Source organism: Petaurus breviceps, unplaced genomic scaffold (genome assembly GCF_028583685.1).
Source record: "Petaurus breviceps papuanus isolate PSGF00001 unplaced genomic scaffold, PetGlider_PUasm1.0 90977, whole genome shotgun sequence".
In the NCBI taxonomy this organism is placed as follows: Eukaryota; Metazoa; Chordata; class Mammalia; order Diprotodontia; family Petauridae; genus Petaurus; species Petaurus breviceps.
In genome coordinates, this window is record NW_027187391.1 from 64428420 (window position 1) to 64448724 (window position 20305).

Genomic DNA, 20305 nt, shown 5'->3' on the forward strand with positions numbered 1-20305 from the left:
ACAAATCACATCAGATCACACCTAGAATGAACAAATGCATTCTGTGCTACCTGACTGAAAAGGGGAGAAAAATTAAAAATAGCTTCATAACTCAACTTTTGAGGTACTTTAACTGATCTTTTTTGATTGCATGAAAAAAAATAGCTAAAGTCAGTGGCAATAAATACAAAGACAGTTGTTATCCTCTTTCAGTCTTTATATATTAAATGGAAAATGAAACTTCTTGCCAAGTGAATTTATGGAGGTTTTTTTTATGAAGCTTCTGTAGTAAATGTAATGAAATGTTTATGTGAAGGAAAGCATTTCAACTGGTTTGTTCTTCTGTAATTAAACCACTAGCTCAATGCCCTCCATTGTTTATATTTTTTTCTTTCTTCTTCTAAGGACCTCCATCTGCACCACAGAACCTCATTTTCAATATCAACCAAACCACAGTAAGCTTGGAGTGGAGTCCTCCTGCTGACAATGGGGGAAGAAACGATGTCACCTACCGAGTTTTGTGTAAACGGTGCAGTTGGGAACAAGGTGAATGTGTACCCTGTGGGAGTAACATTGGGTATATGCCCCAGCAAACTGGATTAGCAGATAACTATGTCACTGTCATGGACTTGTTAGCCCATGCCAATTACACCTTTGAAGTTGAAGCTGTCAATGGAGTTTCAGACTTAAGCCGTTCCCAGAGGCTTTTTGCTGCTGTCAGTATCACCACTGGTCAAGCAGGTAGGTTTTCTTGTTGATCATGATTTTTTTCATATGAGGTACCTGCATAATTGAGATGTTTCCTTTAAACAGTTAATCTGTACTTAGTTCTACTTGGTCTGGTTATTTTAGTTTGGTGATCATACAAGATTTTTAATTCTCTTTACTTTTTTCCCTCCTGCTGCTTTTCTAGTCATTTCCTTTTTTCATGATCATGTCCACCAAAGAATTTGCAGGGGAAATAAAAGGAAATGAAATTCAAACCAGTTATTTCCTGATTTCAAGCAGTGCTGGTGAACAGTTGAGTTGGGAATCCTGGAAAATGGAGTTACTGACTACAATTAACCTTGAGATTTTTTTAAATGAATTTCAGTTATCTGCATTTTAAAAAAATTCTGTATTATTCTGCATAATCAAGAATTGGTTGCCCACAATAGTTAATATGAGTCTCATTTGCCAGGTCTACACTGGCAGATTGAGATAGATGTTTAAATTCAAAATCTGATTAGCTATCTATCCACAGTGACAGGATTGGAATTTGTCAAAACCCTGACATCAGTTGAGAAAGAAGTTCCACAGACACGTGAATGTCATATTTGTGTCTTACTTCTTAAGGGTACAAACTTGCTTTTCACTTTCTAACATATCATGGCTTTCTTTTCAGCTGCCCTTGTCAGTCATGTCTTGTGTTGGCAAATACACTTTGAAAAAAGGTCAAACCAGAGAACAGGTGTTAGAAATTGGCCATTTTTCACCCATTTTGTAGGCCTATCACTTTCCAGGCTAGGAAACTGATTTGGCCAAAGACTGCTTTAGGATTGGCACATCATTATAAACTTTCCTAGGTGTCCTTAAATTATGTCCAATCACCTTAAAGGTGAAACTTCCATATTAAGGAAATATCTAAAATAACTAATGTCATGGCTGGATTCCAGCACCTTGACAGGTATATTCTCCATTTTAATGCCAATTTAAGAAATTCATAGTCTTTATTTTTTTAATTAAAGTTTTAAAATAGAAACTCAGAGGGGATCTTATTCTTACTTTTTAAACCAATACTAGATTCCTTGTTTTAAATGTTCCCTTATTCTATTTACTTGAAAAGATATAATAATACATATATTAAATCAGATCACCTGGGGTAAAAATATGTTTAAAATTAAGATATGGAATTCTGTTAATGTTTTAATGATTGGTTCTAAGAAATGAGTGATTTAACTCTTATGCAGAGATACATGTATTCCATAAATATTGTATGTATAAATAGATATTATAAATATATATAGGTAGCTGAGTACATATATATACACACACACATATATATATATGTATACTTAACAAACATGAATATTTTAGTTAGTGGTCATTTAAAATAAAATTTTTACTCCTTAGAATGAAGAGAGTGCTTTATTTAAGAAGTACTTAGATGTCCATCGACATTTCATTTTTTCACCTTCGCTTTCCTATAGCTTTGAAAAATATACATATAGATGTCTCTGTATCTATTTACTTGAAATAGTTATTTCCTTAATACTGAAATCTTCAATTATTTAATCGACTGAATTCAAATAAACTGTTTATAATTCCCATTTACTCTCTGATTTGTTCAACCCTGGCAACATGTGATGCAGCAGGCAACTTTTTAAGTGTTTTTTTTTTTTAATATTCTGCAGACCATGAGCTAAAACTCCTAATTTAGCTTAAAAGAATAACCATTGGGGATCTCTCCTGTTTGTTTTTAATTACTTTTGTCCAGTTTCTCCTGTTGTTAGTATTCAAGTAAAATAGCTGGTAGTTTTACCATAATTTTCTGAGTTTGGTCTTTCTTTGTATATTTTTACTATAACACCTAATGGTATTAAATGTAAATTAATGAGACTTTACCATGCAGGCAAGATTAAAAAAGATCATAAAATTATATTAATTCAAAATTATGCAGGTACATTTACTTCTTAAATATAAAATATATGTAAAAAGCAATGAAGTTACATTCATTTATTTTACTCTTGTGAAAAAAAATACATTGTTCAAAGAAGGAAAAAGAAAGACTTACATTATTGCATTAAAATAGGCAGTAAAATGTAGTTTTAATTCAATTTCTCTTTCTTTTTTTTTCTTGATGGAAAACTTGGTACATTAGGTCACTATTTTACTACATTTTTTGGAGGCAGAATGATATAGCAGGAGGTGCCTTGCCCTTGAAGTTCCGTAACCCAACTTCTAATTCTAGCTCTGCTACTGGTTACCTGTATGAACTTGGATAAGTCATTGGACATTTCTGAGCCTCCTTTATGACAGGGGAATAATGATAACCATACTACCTATATCACATGATTCTTTGAGGAAATTATGTTGTAATTTTATAGTGCTATATAGATTCGAGGTCTTAATTGTCATTATTTGTTTATCTCTTCCTTTTCTCTTTTTACTCTTGTATTTTCCCTTTAAAATTTGAAAATTATGTAAACATCTAGTTCTGAATTCAGAGTCTCTTTATCTTTGAAATTCTCATCAACAGTTATTAAAATATAAAATAACTCCAACAATGTCATGTACTAGTCAATGGTAGTGTTAATTGTAATTTTAACATTTTGCTATTCCTTTAGTAATTCCTGTATTTTCAAGTGAAAGATTACTCTTTTTTTTTGGAGCCACCTTTATTTCTTAGGAAGGATGCTTTAAGTGAAATGTTTGTGAGTTTCTGAGAGGAAGGCAATACAAATGACTGAAAGGTGATTTTTCAATTTAGAATTTCTTTTCCTTTAAAATTTCAGGTTCAGGCCTTAAATAAATGAGGCAGGTCCTTCAGTCTCAGTTTATTGCTCGTACCTCTTCATGGGGCTGACATTCTTCAACAGAGCGAAAGCTTTGACTAGAATGCAAAGAGAAATACAGATATAAGGAGAAAAATGGTTATAGGTTGGGAAATTAGTATTATTTGGTTCCTCCCTTCTTCCCTTGGGAAGTGGAAGGTATGGAAAGAAAACAGGAGCTGGAAAATAACACAGTGTTCATTTATTATTACTTGTCTCCCTCCCCTTTTTCCTCCTTGTGTCCCTAAATTGGATCTAAAACATTGTGGCAAAAAAAAGTGAAAGATGGAAACAAATGCTTATGTACAGCCTTGATTCATTCATGCAAAAATGTTGTTGAGGTTTATACCAACAATGTCCCGGGGATGCTTAGAAAGAAAGTACTCCAAAAACTTCAGTTCTTCACACCCTGTTTAATCTTGTGAAAACATAAAAAAGAATCTCGTAGCAAAGAGTGATTATGTGACAGGTGGGGCTATGTCTGAGCAAGGCAGCAATGGGAGGGGAGGGAAAAACGAATAAATGTTTCAATTTTAGTATCTTACCACATTTTTTATTATTATTTATTATATTATGTAATGTATCATATTATTTTTATTATTTACTTATTATAAACATTTATTTGTTTTCATTTCCTATTGTGGAAGTGTAAAAGAGCCTATAAAATGCATATTTCACTTCTTTTCAACAATGGAAGCTATTTTGTTTCTTCATCAAAGTCCAGCAGTGACAAGTGTCATCTTTAAGAATGTTGAAAAACTCTAGGTGGCGCAGTGAATAGAGCACCAGCCCTGGAGTCAGGAGGACCTGAGTTCAAATGAGGCCTTAGACACTTTACATTTGCTGGCTGTGTGACCCTGGGCAAGTCATCTAATCCCAATTGCTCTGCCTTCCCCCCTCCAAAAAAAGCCAAAAAAAAAAATGTTGAAAAGCTTTAGTTCATTCCTTCTCCTAGCACTGCCTTGATAAATTAACATTGTCCTCCAATGAATTTTCATTTTTATTCCAGGACAATGGTTCTTAAATCTTTTTATATCATGGACATTATTAGCAGTCTGGCAGAGCCTATGAACCACTTGCCTTCAAAACATTTGTAAAAGCTAGCATTTATATGGTGCTTCAAGGTTTGCAAAGTGCTTTTATCTCACTTGATGTTCACAATAACCCTGTGTGATAAGTGCTGTTATTGTCCCCATTTTACTGACCAGGAGATAGACAGAGAGGTTAAGTGATTGTGCCCAGAATCACATAAGCTAGTCTGAGGGAAGATTTCATGACTTCATGACTCCTAATGCAGCTTTTGTACCTACTATACCACTTGGCTATAATGTTTTGAAATGCATAAAAATAAAACACATAGAATTACTAAGGAAACATGTTATAGTGAAACAGTTATAAAAATATTTTTTAAATGATTCATAGAATCCCTGAAATCTGTTCATGGACTTCTTTATCCTAGAACCTTTGATTGTTCTAGGGTTTCTTGCTGATAATTATAATAATTGGAAATGCTATAAAAGAAGATGAAGTACACCATTGATCCCTTATGGCTTGTTTAGATATTGCCATAATTACAAATGCCACAGGAATCATACTTGGGTTAGGCTTCTTAAATCAATAAACCAGCAGGTTTTCACTGAGTGTCTAGTCTGTACCCACTGCATTTATTGCTTTTACAAAAAATGTGTCAATCTATTTCTCTACTTATGGAACTTATCCTATAGCTCCAGAGATGTCTAGATATATCTGGATGATTATGTATCGATATCAAAAATAACTATATCCTTCTCTATGAGTCTATAGCATATAGGTAGATGATAGAGATTTAGATATACATATAAATATGACATGTGTCTTATTATCCAAACAGTAGTTCTTTATGAGGCAGAAAACTAGTAAAAACAGATTATTTGCTGTTTGCTAAGAATCTCCTTAATTCTTCATTCAGCCCAAATTTGTAAATAATACATCCATTAGCTCAAATAGTTAATTATGGAAACATTTATTAAGCACTTTTTGTATGCTAGCCACTGTGTTAAGTGCTAGTGATACATGAAAAAAGAAAAACAATCTCAATTCAGAAACTAGAAGGACCTTTTAGTTATTCAGTCTTCTTCCAGAAAGGGAGGGAGGGAAAAAAAAAGAGTAAGGGAGGGATAAAGAGAGAAGAGAGGGAGGGAAGGAGGAGGAGAGACAGAGGAACAGAAAAGGGGCAAAAAGGAGGGGAACAGAAGGGGGAGCAGGCATTGCAACAAATACTCATGTTATTGTTCGGTATTTGCAGTCAAATCAATTCATTCATTTAGCAACTACTTATAAAATGCATTATAGCAGGTTCTGTGTGAATATAAAGGTAGTCAGAACACCCTAGGACTTAGTTTCAAAATCTAATTATACATGTCACATGTATAATTAGATTTTGAACCTAACTTGAGTATACCTACAATGAAAGTTTTATGGAAAGATATGGAAAAGACTCCTATAGGAGAATAACATATTGAGGGATTGAAGTCTGCAAAGGTGAAAGAGCCACTAATAGTAATTGTCCCATGGAGCTAAAATAATAACACTTCTTTTTGTTCAGTCATTTTCAGTTTTGTCTGACTTTTCATGACCCTATTTGGTTTATTTTGCTTTTTGTTTTGTTTTGTTATTGGCAAAGATACTGGAATGGTTTGTGATTTCCTTTTCCAGCTCATTTTATAAATGAGGAAACTGAAGCAAACAGGGTTAAGTGACTTGTCCAGGATCACACAGCTAGGAAGTGTCTGAGGCCAGATTTGAACATGAGTCTTCCTGACCCTAGGCCTAGCACTCTATACACAGTACCACTGTGCTGCCCATATGTATAAACATATTATAAATGTCTCTCTACAGATATATATATATATATATATACAAACATAGATGTGTGATGAACATAATTGGTAAAGGGTACAGATCCTATTCCTAAAAATCCCGTAATATTGCTGCTGCTGCTGCTATTACTCCTCCTTCCCCCTCTCCTAATAATCGTAGTATTTATATAAAACTTTAAAGTTTTCAAAGATCTTTATATGTTAACTCTTTTGACACACATAACTCTATGGGGTAGATGTTACCATTAATCTCCATTTTATAAACTAGGAAATAAGGATTTGAGATATGATGACTTGCCCAAGGTCACATAGATGGCCAAGGTCTGAGGCAAGATTTGAACCTAGGTCTCCCTTTTTCTTAAGACCAGTGTTAGTCACTTTGTACAACATAAGACCATAGGCATCTAGAAATGGGCAATGCCTCAAATGCTATCTCTTCCAACACATTTATGTTATAGACAAGGTAATGGAGGCTCAAGATAGTTAAATAACTTTTCCCTTCTCACACAAGTGGTAAACAGAGGAGGCATTTGTATCTATGTCCTCTGACTTGAGAAATAATACTCTTTTAAGTATTAAGATCCTTGATGACAATGTGAACGAAAAATGTGCTTGTATGTAGTTGAGTTAGGAAGAATACAGAAAATGAGGTAAATAGTCGGAGGGGAGAGGTGAGAAGGAGGTGGTGGTGATGTGATTAAGGACAAAGAAAGATCAAAATCCAGAGTGTGTTTGGGGAATATTGAGTGGACTAACTTGTCTGGTGAAGGATTTTCATTTAGGATATTATTAGAAAATAAAATTTGACTGTAGTAGTTAGAGTCAAATTGTAAAAGACATCTAATGCTAATATAAGAAGTTTGGACATCAACTCTTAGGCAAAGGGAAATCATGGGATATTTTTGTTCAGGACAGCAATGTAACAGGGCAGAGAATATCTTATTTGTATATATAGTGACTATGCCTGGCAAAGTGACTTGTAGTATATGCTCAATAAATATTTGTTGAATTAATGTTAAAAGTTGTGTTTTAGGAAGATTATGATGACAATGTGCAGAAAAAGACAGTTTTGACAATATGACACTCTCTTAGAAGTGCTTACAGTCTAAATATAGACAATTTTTGCTATTGTGGCGTATAGCAACTCTCAAAAAAGAACTACTTTAAATATTAAGAATATTTGTAAGATAAATTTGAAGTATTATATTTCTCATCCAGGATATGAAAATTACCATATGGGGATTTTGTAGATCTACAAATCAGATTGAGTTTACAATATGTGTTTTTCTACCCCATAGGGACCTTGGAATAAATGTAGGAAATTGGACAGAGTACTTCCTATACTTCTTATTCCTCAGGGGATATTGCAAAAAATTAATCTAATCACTAGAAAAGCCTATATGTAAATATTGGGTTATCATTTATATTTCAGGCTACCATTTTACCATCTTTCTCAAAATTTTAAAATGGCAGCTGTGTATATTAATTTGACTAATGTTCCAGGTGTTTCCCAATACCTTAAACAGATTTGTCTGCCAAAATTAGCATTTGCTTTAGTATTTTTTTTACTCTGATTTAAGTTTATTAGAATGTTCTCAATGAATTAAAATCTCAAGACATGCATGACATGTAAATATCCAAATATATTCAGAGGTATGTACATGTGTATATATATGTGTGTGTGTCTGATATTCATACATATATATGCATTTCTCCAAATTATAGTTTCTTTTAAGAATTATATCTATATATCCTCTTTCATTTGAGTTAATTACAAAAGCAAATAGTTCAGCTATACATCACTTTTTTCTCAGCATTAGTCTCAGTCTTAGTCAACATTCTTTTTTTAAATAAGGCAGAAACATTAAAAAGAATTGTATCCTAAAGTAAAATTAGTAATTTATTTTAAATGACTTTGTATATTGTATATTTTGGAAGCTTGCTCTGTATTTAAGTATGAAGTTGAGGATTTATTTCAGGTAAGGAAACCAGTTCACTGATTTCTTCAAGTAACATAAAAACAGAAATTCACAAGGTACAACAAAGTATAAATATAAGCTAGACAATTGCTGAAGAATTAGTGCTAAATTTTTAAATGAACTTTTTTGATACTCTCTACAGCAGTTTATTCAACCTAATAGAATTCTTATTATAAACTATTCAAAACATAAAGTCTGAAAGATGAAGCAATATTAAATCTTGATAGTTTGTGCTACAAGACATGCTATTTGTAGGTATTAATCTGTTCATATTTATAAATCAGTATTTCAGACCCAGTTTCACTTAACTCTTCTAATATTTAATTTCTTAATCATATTGTTTAAGTGTGCTCTCATACATATGTGTTTCAGTGAAGAACAGAAATTTACTACATTATAGGGTGGAAAAAAGTAGCTTTTTTATTCTTGGTCTAGATTTTTAAAAACTGTTTATTTCCTCAAATAATTTTTTTTATTAGATGATAATACTAGCTTGCCAATGCTAGGCTAATGTCTTGTTCAATGCTAGTAGAAACTGAAGGTCATCAAATTAACATTTATTAAGCCTTTACTATGTACCAGTCACTGTGCTAAGCACTAGAAATACAAAGAAAAGCCAAGACAGTCCCTGCCCTTAGGAACTCATATTTTCATGGGAAAGACAACATGCAAAAGAGAAACCATCTATAGAGACATGAGAGAGAGAGATAGTAATATGTTGATGGACAATGAAAGTGGTAAAAATAAAAAATGTGGAGTTGGGAGATGAAGTCTTGTATGAGGAATAGCACAGAAGTCAGTGTCACTGGATTTTAGAATATGTGGGAAGAGGGAGTAAAGTGTAAGCATAAAGTAGGAAGGGGCCAAGCTATGAAGAGGCAATAGAATAATTCTCGATTTTATTGAATGAGAGTTAGGGTGACATGGTCAGACCTGTGCTTTAGGAAAATACCTCTGGCATTTTACTACGGGCAGACTGGAGTGGGAAGGGACTTGAGGCAGGAAGACCTACCATCAGGCTACAGCAATAATCCAGTCACTAAAGTGGTAGCAAAGTTAGAGGAGAAAAAGAAGCACATAAGCGATGTTGTGAAGGAAGAATTGACAGGACTTGAATATTGAGATGATAGAGTAAAGTTGAAAGCCCAGGTGACTGGGAGGATGGTGGTCCCATCATTACTAATAGGAAGGGTTGGAAGAGCCAAGGTCATGGGGTTGGGGAAAGATAATTGAGTTCAGTTTTATATAGGCTGAGTTTAAGAGGTTTATAGGACATCTAATTTGACATGTCCAGTAGGCAGTTGGAGATGAGATACTGGAAGTCAAGAGAGAGTTTAGGGCACACTTAGAACTGTGCTTTAGGAAAATCACTCTTGTAAGCTGTATGCAAGATGTGAATAGGAGAGAGATTTGAGGTAGGGGGACAAATCAGGAGGCAATTGTCCAGGGGAGAGGTGATCTGGTCCAAATTTACATTGAAAAATGAAGGGAATGGTGACCACTTTGAGTTTAGTGTTACCATGCATTCTGACTCTTTAGGTCAAGGGTCTTTAACCTGGAGGTTAGGCAAAATACAACAGGAAGAAGGGCATCTGTTTAGAGAAGTGGTGTAATTAGAGGGCCGTCTTTGAATCAGTAAGACCTGGGTTCAAGACCTGCCTCTGACACACACTGATTATGTGACCTTTGACAAGTCATTTACCAACTCAGTGACCTAGTTAATTCTTTAAGACTCTTAACTCTGAGTTATGTAGACCAAACGCCAATCAGGATTGCTGAAAGGAGTTTCTATATCTGAAGCTCTCCTATCTAGATGAAATAAGACCAAAACCGATATTCTAAAAACATTCATATTCTAGTCAGAATATTGCATCTTTGAAACATTCCTAAGTGTTACTCAGAAGATTGTAGGATACATTATTTTCACTTAATTGGAGAAAAATTTTACGTACTTGAATTTTTATTCATTATTTTCCCAAAAATTCCAAACAAATGAACCTTTTCACTTTTTGGGAGATATTTTTGTTTTATTATTTAAATACTTGAATTTTGTTTCTTTCATTATTTCCCTAAGTGATTCAGATTATGCAGTATTTTGTTAAGGTCACAGATTAATTCATTGGCATAATGTATCATGAAGCTTCTGTCACAATGTCTTTTTTATTTGTTTGCTTCTTTGTTTGTAGAGGCAGCTAGGTGGTGTAGTGGATAGAGCACTGGGCCTGCAGTCAGGAAGAACTGAATTCAAATGTAGCCTTAGATACTCAATAGCTTTCTAAGATTCATCTTCGTGAGTTCAAATGTGACCACAGACACTTCCTAACAGTGTGACTTTGGGCAATGCACTTAATCTCTGTTTGCCTCAGTTTCTTCAACTGTAAAATGGAGATTATAATAGCACCTAAGTCTATTGTGAGATTTTTTGTGAGGATCAAAGTACTAATGTTTGTAAAGCACAGTGCCTGGCACATAGTAAGCACTAAGTAAATACCAGCTATTATTATTTTGAGGCCCCAATTTTCCTTTCTTGCTCAGACTAGAAGTGCCAATCACAGCTAAATCTTCACTACTGATCTACATATTTGCTTCATTTCTAACCTGGTCCATTTCACCCCTTCTTAGGAAGCCTATTCCAACCATCACCCCCAGACTGCTTTCATGCAGCTAAGTGGTTCAGTGGATAAGAGTGCTAGGCCTGGAGTCAGGAAGACTCATCTTCCTGAGTTCAAATCTAGCCTCAGACACTTGATATCTATGTGACTCTCCCTGGGCAAGCCACTTAACCCTAGTTGCCTAAGTTTCCTCATTTGTAAAATGATCTAGAGATGGAAATGGTGAACCTATCCCAGCATCTTTTCCAAAAAAACCCCAGATTGGTTTAAAAAGAGTCCAACACAACTAAAAGGAGACTGAACAAAATCCACTCCCAGAGGTTTGCTAGATTGGTGCTGGACTTATTGAGGAGACCCAAACTGCTTAGTCCATTGTAGGCCCTACCAGCCTAAGCTTTGAAGATAGCGGGAACTATAGGTGTGGATGACCACACTCAGCCCCACAATGTAAATTAAAATTAAAAAAAAATAAATTAAATTTTAAAAATTTAAAAAAATTAAAGTAAATTTTTAGAGCTAAAACCACATGTAATGTGTTTGTAAAAGAGCAAAGATATAAATCATAGCAATTTTCATTTTCAGTGCTTTCCCCCCAGTTTCTATCTAAAACAAAACCAAAACCTTAATAGGTATTATGATAATAGTAATAGTGAGTTTCAATATTTGAAGGGCATTGAAATCAGGGGAGATAGTGACCTAGTGGGAGGAATTTTTGAAACTTTTCAACAAATATTTTTCATAGAATGTTTCATTAAGTAAGTATACATTCTGTAGTGACTCTAAATACAAAAGAGTATGGTCAAGGAATCTCTTAAATGGTGCTGTTTTTCCCTTAGACATAGAATATGTGTCAATGAAAGAGAACTTGTAAATTGATTCATATACCATGAAGGGGAAAAACCCTTTTTATAAGCTCATATGAAGAACAAGATAAGGGAGTATTTTTTTTTGTATCTCATTCTTTATTTGCAGCATCAAACTCATATTGTGATGTTTTTTTATGGAAGGTAATTATTATGTTATGGTGTGTTATGGGAAAAGGTCAGAATCTCATTCAGTTTTTAATATGGTTCTCTGCAAATAAATAATGTACAATGGGATCACCTGGTTATACTATCTTAGACTGAGGCAATTTAGCTATGTCTTGTACATTTCAAATCTATTTCCAATGGAAGTCCAGTCAGCAAGCATTTAATAATATCTATGTTGGATAACTGTGCTAAGTGCCAGGGATACCAAAAAAGTCCCTGCTTTCAAGGAGCTCACAGTCTAATGAAGGAGACAATGTGTAAACAACTACATATCTATATCTATCTACATATGTATGTACATATGTGTGTATATACACACAGGATAAATATGAGATAATCTGAGGGTAGTCTCTAAAGTTAAGGAGGACTAGGAATAATTAGAGTGTTGACCTTGGAGACAGGAAGATTGACTTCACATCTTGCGTCAGACACTGACTAGTGCTGTGACATTGGGTAGTCCCTTAACCTCTTTCTGCCTCAATTTACTCATTTATAAAATGAAGATAATAATTGCATCTGCCCCATCCCCTAGTTGTTGTGGAGATCTCAATAAATGTGAGATAACCTGCAAAACACTTCACAAACCTTAGAGTTTCATATAAATGCTATTTATTATTATTAGAACAAAAAAGATTATATTTGAGAGAGATTTGAAAGAAAGGTTACCAAAAAAAATGGGAGAGGGATCTTAATTTAGCCTCAGTTTGCTACATACTCATTAAAATAGGGCACTGATTCCCACTTCCCACTTAGTTGAAGTTTTCAGAGTTGGGAGAGACCTTAATAGTCAGCTAGTTCACTCCTAGTCCAACTAGAATTTTCTATATAATATACTGAAAAGTAGTCATCTTGGGGGTAGCCAGGTGGCTCAGTGAGTAAGAGCACCGGCCCCAGAGTCGGGATGACCTGGGATAGAATCCGGGTTGAGATACTTAGCACCACACCCAGAAATAACTGGCCATGTAACCTTGAGCAAGTTACTTAACCCCAATTGCTTTAAAAAAACAAGTAGTCATCTTTGCTTCAGTACTTCTAGTGAGGGTTAGTTCACAAGGTAGTTCATTCCACATAGTGGATGGTGTTAGATGTTAAAAGGATTTTTTTTTCCTTTCTGGTTTCATGGTTTTACAGTATTCCTATAAGATTGCTATGAGTGACCAGGCTGTGCAACACTCACTCACCCAATATTTTTTTAAAGCATTATTGTTGTAGAAACAGACCACTTTAGAGCTTTGTCTAGAGGGGATGAGAGTTTATACTGTATCTCATAGTAAGCTAAACTAGTAGTTATTTCTTAAGATGTTTGTGTACACTCTAGGCTATGTGTAATGGAACTTTAATAAAAACACCTTTCACTCAGAAAGTTGAAGCACATAATTAGATTTTTTTTTTTTTTGCTTCATGGTGAAAGTGAGGGATACTGTGCTGAAAAAGCTAGCAAACAACCTTTCCATCAACAAGCTCTTAATTGTTATCCAGTGTTCAGGATTAGTGTTAAGATAGTAAATGTTGATTATTTTATTCTTTGCTTCATTGGTGATGAATTGAAGCAGATTTGATTCAGACAAGCAATCTGGTGGAATGATGCAGAGCCATCTACAAAAACATCTGTACTAATCCAGCAACACAGTAAATTATAGCTACAAGCAAAAGACATTGATCCAAGAGGATCATTAACAGCTTTAACCAACTGATCCGAGTAATGGGGTAAATGAGAGAACACTATCAGGATCTTGTTTTTCAGATCTGTCAATTACAACCATAAAGGCAAGATTGCTATTTGTTTCAATTTCAATTATTTTATGACTTATTTCACAGTGTGCTCTTGTGGGAAACCCAACAAGGATCAATTTAATTGTTTTTCAAAAAAGGGGGAAAAATATATATCCAGCAGTCCTCCACTCCATTTACCAAGAGGTCAGTCACAAACGGAGAGATAATTGCTTCAAGCCAGCAAAATTAATCGGGGATGAGCCAGAAAGGATGATGTATGTTCTGTGAGAAAGTGTATGGCAGAGATGTACGTACAAACCTGTAGCTGCTTGCCTTGTTTAAGACACAAGGACAAGAGAAGGAGACCTCTCAAAAACAATTAGCATAGGTTCAGAGTGAGCTCTTCTTCATTGTCCATTGCATGTCGACATCTGATAATTAGTGTCCCAAATAATATTTGGTCATTAACTTCAGAGTAGAGAAAGATGCCAAATTGTGTGCCTAGTCTGTACATGACAGTACTGCCAGCACAGGAGAGCACAAGACTTAATCTGGTGGAATTCCCCTTTGTCTTGATGAAGATGGTGACCGAGATATCTACCTATTGCATTTTCTTTTTCATCTAAATGTTGTAGTTTTGTTAAATTAGGTACCTGGAGTCTTAGTGATTAAAAGATACTATTGATCAATCAGCAAACATCTATTAAGCACCTACTATGTGCCAGGCACTGCACATATGCAATATGGGATATGTTTGTGATATTTGTTTTTGAAGATATGCTATATCTTTATCTTAATATCTCTCTCTTACATGTCAAAAGACTTCAGTCTCAGCCCTGGCCAATGATCTCATGGGTATTTTCACTCTTGAAAAAAAAAAGCAAACAAACCTCAAATTTCTTGTAGCTGTGTTATATTTGTATATGAAACACAGCACATTGATAATAACTTTGGCAATTTGCGATAAGATATATGTTAATTTATAAGTATAATTGGGCCATCACATATATAAATATTTTATAGTGTGTGTGACTTATTGTGGTAAGTCACAACAATTTGTCTCAGAATATAGATGAACACTAAACACATAAAGCCAGTGTTATTGTTGTTGTTTAGTCATGTCTAACCCTTTGTGACCCCATTTGGGGTTTTCTTGGCAAAGATACTGAAGAAGTTGGCCATTTCTTTCTCCAGTCGATTTTACATATGGGCAAACTGAAGCAAACAGTGTTGCCCAAGGTCGTATACCTAGTAAGTGTGTGAAGCTGGATTTTAACTCAGTTTCTCATGATTCCAGGCCTGGCACTCTATCCACTAAACTAGCTACCCTACCCTACATAAAGCCATCCTCTCCAATATATTCTAATTTTATGAGTAAAATTTACCTCCCAGTTAGCTAATTTACCCTCCTTATCCTCAAAAAAAATGTCTTTAATATGTACCTTGCTCACAAAAATCCAGTATATGAAATTTTTTTATTAAATCAAAACAGAAATATGGAGAGTAACTAAAGTAGTGATCGTTCACTTCACAAAATGATTCACCACGAAATTACTTTAAATATTAAGTTTCATGTACATTAAACTTTGAATTTGCTTGCAAAAAATTCCATTTACATTTATGTTTCAGAAAAAAAAATCGCATGTAACTCTTAAGCATAAATCCTTAAAAGTTTATTTTATAATCTTTTTCCTTTTAAACTCTAGGCTTTCTGCTTTTGAAAACTAAAACCTTCTCTATCTCTTTTGATATGCTATACATTTCTCTCTTGAAGCTTCTCCAATAAGAGAAAAATATTTCTTTTTTGCTTAGATGTTCCCATTCAACATCCTGTAGGACTGTCTATTTTCAGGGTGTGTCTTTACTACACTGCCTATACACACACACACACACACACACACACATACATACACGCACACATTCACTAACTTCTGTGGGATATTAAGCAATGGTTTATACCTCCTGATTTAATGTTTGCGCCTATGTCTTTTTGTTCATCCTTCATTTTTTAAGAGAACTAATGAAATCACAATTTTAGTGTAAAATAGTGGATGATGGGTGATGTCTTGGCTTGTGTATGAATACATAGAAATGTTGGAAACAGATGTTACTTGGCCAAGTGGGATTTAGAAGAATTAGGGCAGGGTTTTCACCCTTCCTTAACAATAAAAAAATACCCTGAAAAGAAAAAGAAAAAAAACAAAATAATAAAACATAAATATAGTGACTGAGGGATATGTTTTTGTTCATATGTACACATTTTCATCTACCCAGGGTCTTTTGATCTTTGTGGACCTCCACACCATTAATCATATATGTGTCCACCTATTCACTAACCATCTTTTGAACTCTGAGGACTTTCATACCATTTGTAAAAGACATGTTTATTTACTCTGCTACCCAGTATCTCTAGAACTCTGTTTATGGTACTTCTTACAATTTTAGTTCTACAAATGATCTGTGAAGCAGGTCTGATTTTTCTTCTATTATACTTATGACTCATACTCAGGTCACTGGATTCAGTTCAAGATTCCCTGACAGTACTTTCCTCCTGACTAGCATACAGAGAAAGCAATGGAATAGAGAGAGTATAGTTAGCCTAGGAAGAGTGAAATACCATGCTACACATAGAAAAGAGAAGTAGCAACATCTATTTCCCTTTTTTTCTTTCTGAACTATTTTCAGTTACTCTGAGGAAATTTAGCCACAATTGAACTGGGAAAAAAGGAACCTGATTTCTCTTTTTCAGATGATTTAATAAACATGAAAGATATGAATGAGCTGCAAGCATTTGATCTCTTCAAAATCACTAAAAATGACAGCTATTTGGGATCTCAGTGGTAGAATGAAAAAGAATGAATAAAAAGTGAAATGAGACAATTTAAAAGAAATCTGGGCCATATTTCATCTCATTTTACTTCATGTACTTTGTGGGTAGACACATAATGGTGACAAAGATTTTATTTGATAAACACATGATATTACCAAAAATTATCAGTCTCATCCAAAATATCTGAACATAGAAAGCAACAAATTGCAACAAAAACTGCACCTGAATCCTGGCACAAAATAGAAATTGTCCATGTTAAAATTAGGCAACTTTAAGGCTTTATTGCTAAAAATTCTGTGTATCTATGGAGATAGATGTGTTCAATTTCTGCTACATTTTTAAAGAGATGAGATCATTTATTAAATTTTATTTGGTATTATAATTTCCTACCAATTTAGGTAGAGACTCATCTAATTAGATATTTGTTTCCTTTTATAAATTTTAAGGTATTTCATATATTTCTGCAGAAATATTAAAAAGGGTAAAAAAGGAAAAATGAATTCCATCTCTTAGATGTTTTAAAGCTCTCCAGTGAAGTTATTTTTATAATCATAATGACATTTTTCTGTATATTTTAAGAAATATTAACCCCTCTAAACTCAAAGGAAATTTACTCCCACTGGGAAAATGCATATTCAAAGGAACATTTTGTCCTTAATGCTGAAAAGTGTATATTATGATTCTTTGGATGTACATATTTAAGTTCCTTAATTGACATGATGCCACCATGGGGCATGTTAATTCTGTTTACTTGTACTAATGTTTCCCCCTTTACCATTTTAGCACATAGGATTTTAAGTTGCTCCCATTATATATTTACAATCCCACCTAGTTCCTTAGCCTCTCTATCCTTCCTCAGTTAATGGTTCTAAATTATATAGTGGGAAATGGAATAATGTTAAAAATTCAGAGTGACTTTTCAAAATTCCTTCCTTTTGGGTAGTAACATTAGGTGGCTGTGGTCAACTGTAAAATAATATGTATGGAAAAAAGGTTGATATGTATCTAGATATGTATAAATATACTTATAAAAGCATCAATAAATAAAAATGTTTGAGATAGTAAGACAATATTCAGTGTTTCATTGAATAGAAGATTTGTTTCTTTAACTTTTACGCTACTATAATTATGGGATTTCACAAATCCACTGAAGTAATTTTGGGAGTTATAGTGGTTTATCAAAAGGACATTAAGTCCTTGACTACTCTATTTTTAGAGAAGCACAGTAAACTCTTAAAATATTGGTATTTTATGACTCTAAAACCTTTGATACAGTATCCCATGGACTATATAAGACTTGTCATTTGAATTTAAATTAAACAGATCTTTTTTTAATGCAGGTTTTTAGATCACTTTGCCATCACCATTGTATTCAACGTAAAAGTGGATTTTCTTTTTTTTTTTTAAGTAGAGTCATATTTGAACTCTTACAATGAAGGGGTCTGTAGATACATCACATGCCATAGAGTACAATTTCCCATCTGCTCTGCTGTCTTTGAATTAAGAAAGTTCATTTTATAGGTACTATTTATCCTGAATTTAATTTTTTAATTAAAATAAATCATATCCTGATAAGAATGAAATATTGCTTGCCTAAATTTGTGGTATTTACCTGACACAACTCCATAATTATAAAGGACAGTTCAAATCTATATGGTCTATGAAGATACTGGATGTAGATTTTGAATTCTTCATGAATCATAAAATGTAGACTCTTATCACTGAGCAAAAGTTGATCCTCTTTGTAAAAAAGAAACCTCATTTGTCTATTGTATCTTTAAAATTTTTTTTGTCTTTATAGAGTGAAAACAAGACAATTACTTAGCATCGTAGTGATAAAAGAACCCACTTGTTTAAAAGATAACAGTCATTACATACTTTTTTTTTTAATGCTCTGTTCTTCATCTATAGAATGAGTTGGAAAAGGAAATGACAAACCACTTTAGTGTCTTTGCCAAGAAAACCCCAAGTGGGGTTACAAAGAGTTGGACAAGAAAAAGGACTGAAAAGAGTATTGTGCTGTAAATTATATTGGTAAACATTTCAAATAATAGAATTGGGTCCATAGGTAATTGTAGTGGGAGTTTTATACTTTATCACTATTCCAGGGATTCTGCTTAAAAATAGCATTTCATTTAGTATATTACATTTTACGCAGGCTATGTCTTAATTGTCCCTCTCTCTTCTTACTCTACTCCTAATTATGGATTTGTGGTATTCTACAAGGAGTTTTTAAAATACTTTAGCCCTGCTATTTTGCTCTGAAGGAAAAGGAAATGAGACTGAATATTTCAAAGTTGTCATGGTGGTATATTTGACATATATTAATTTGAAGCCCCTGATACTACATATTTAGGTGAATCTTGTAACTTCTAGGACTGGCATAGACTCCATGCCATCATACTTTTGAACACGTATGCCAGAGGGAGCAGCTATAGCTTAATTTAAAAAAAAAAAAGATCTTTTCTTTCAGGATAGAATGGAATATTGAACATCAATAAACCTTTTTAAAGGAGCAAAATTCACTTATTATTACTTTTAAGACCATTATTTCTGTGAAATGGATTAGCATACATACTCGCTTAATGTAACATTTCCAAAACAGAAAAACAAAAAACATTTTTTTTAAAGTAGATGAAAAATTTTGAAAGCAATATTTAGGATCTTCATTCTAAATATCTAAGGAATCTTATATGTCATCTAGTCCATCCTTTTCATTTTACAGCTTAGGAAACTGAGGTCTAGGAAGGCTGTTTGTCCAAGGTCAACAGAACAGAACATTAAGTGGCAGAGATAGTTTTGAATTAAGATTCCATGAATGCAAAGTCTACATTCTTTCCATTCAGCCATATCTTTTTCTCATGATTTAATATTATCTTGTTTGCTACTTTTTGATAGTTCTTTCTCTCTTCAAGTTTAGGCTCAGATGAAAACCTGGAAATTTTGGAAATCACAGAAGTCAAAGAAAAACTAAAAGGACTTCTAAAAGCTTAGAGAAATGTTTTTTTTTTTTAATAATAATCTTTAACCTAATCCCTTCTCCATCTCACCTTTCTAAGTATTATGATTAAGTAATGAGATTGCATGGAAAAACTACACATTCAACTTCATCTCATAACTTCCTGATAAATTTCATATATATATTTTGTTTTTCATCATATATGTATATATATATATATATTCCATATATTGTGAGTGTGTATATCTTCTCTTTCTTCTTCCCTATTTCTTAATCTTCTGTCCCTCTCTCTTCAGTCTATCACCTAATACAGTGCCTTGTAAATAATAAGTGCTTAATGAATATTTTTAGATTCAGCTAACCTGAATTGAATCTACCGCATATATACTTTCAGTCTTCATCCATATTCCCCTTGCCCCCAAAGCATGGAGAGAAAAGTAATAAAAAATCTTGAGAATCAATATTTGGGATAAAACACTGATTATGAACTTGGAATTTTTAAATATATACTTTGCAAAGTGTGTTCCATTATATGTTGATATCTGAATGGGCACATTTATTCTCAATTTTTAAAATCCAGTCTATTTCCTTTAACTTTACTTGTGAAACATGCCATTTTCCCTCACCATGGGAAAATTGTGAGGCCGTTTTTGATATTTAGTCATTTGGCATTTATACATATTCCTTCTAAGTTATTTTTCTCAATCTTGTTATTTTTAAATTTCACTAAAAAGTGATTTCTAAATAAATACAGAACGTGGCAATGCTATTTAAATAAATTAGAGATTAACTGCCTTTATATTTGACTTGA

At 33.5% G+C, this 20305-nt stretch overlaps 1 protein-coding gene across 9 annotated transcripts in view; it reads left to right on the plus strand.

The window, feature by feature from the left end:
• The window catches only part of EPHA7 (EPH receptor A7), a 222669-nt gene that overhangs the window by 76691 nt on the left and 125673 nt on the right, over window positions 1–20305 (plus strand). For all 9 annotated transcript variants that reach the window (XM_069077251.1, XM_069077252.1, XM_069077249.1 and 6 more), the window contains exon 5: window positions 385–720. In XM_069077251.1, the coding sequence (XP_068933352.1) occupies window positions 385–720 (336 nt within the window). The remainder of the gene's footprint in view (window positions 1–384; window positions 721–20305) is intronic.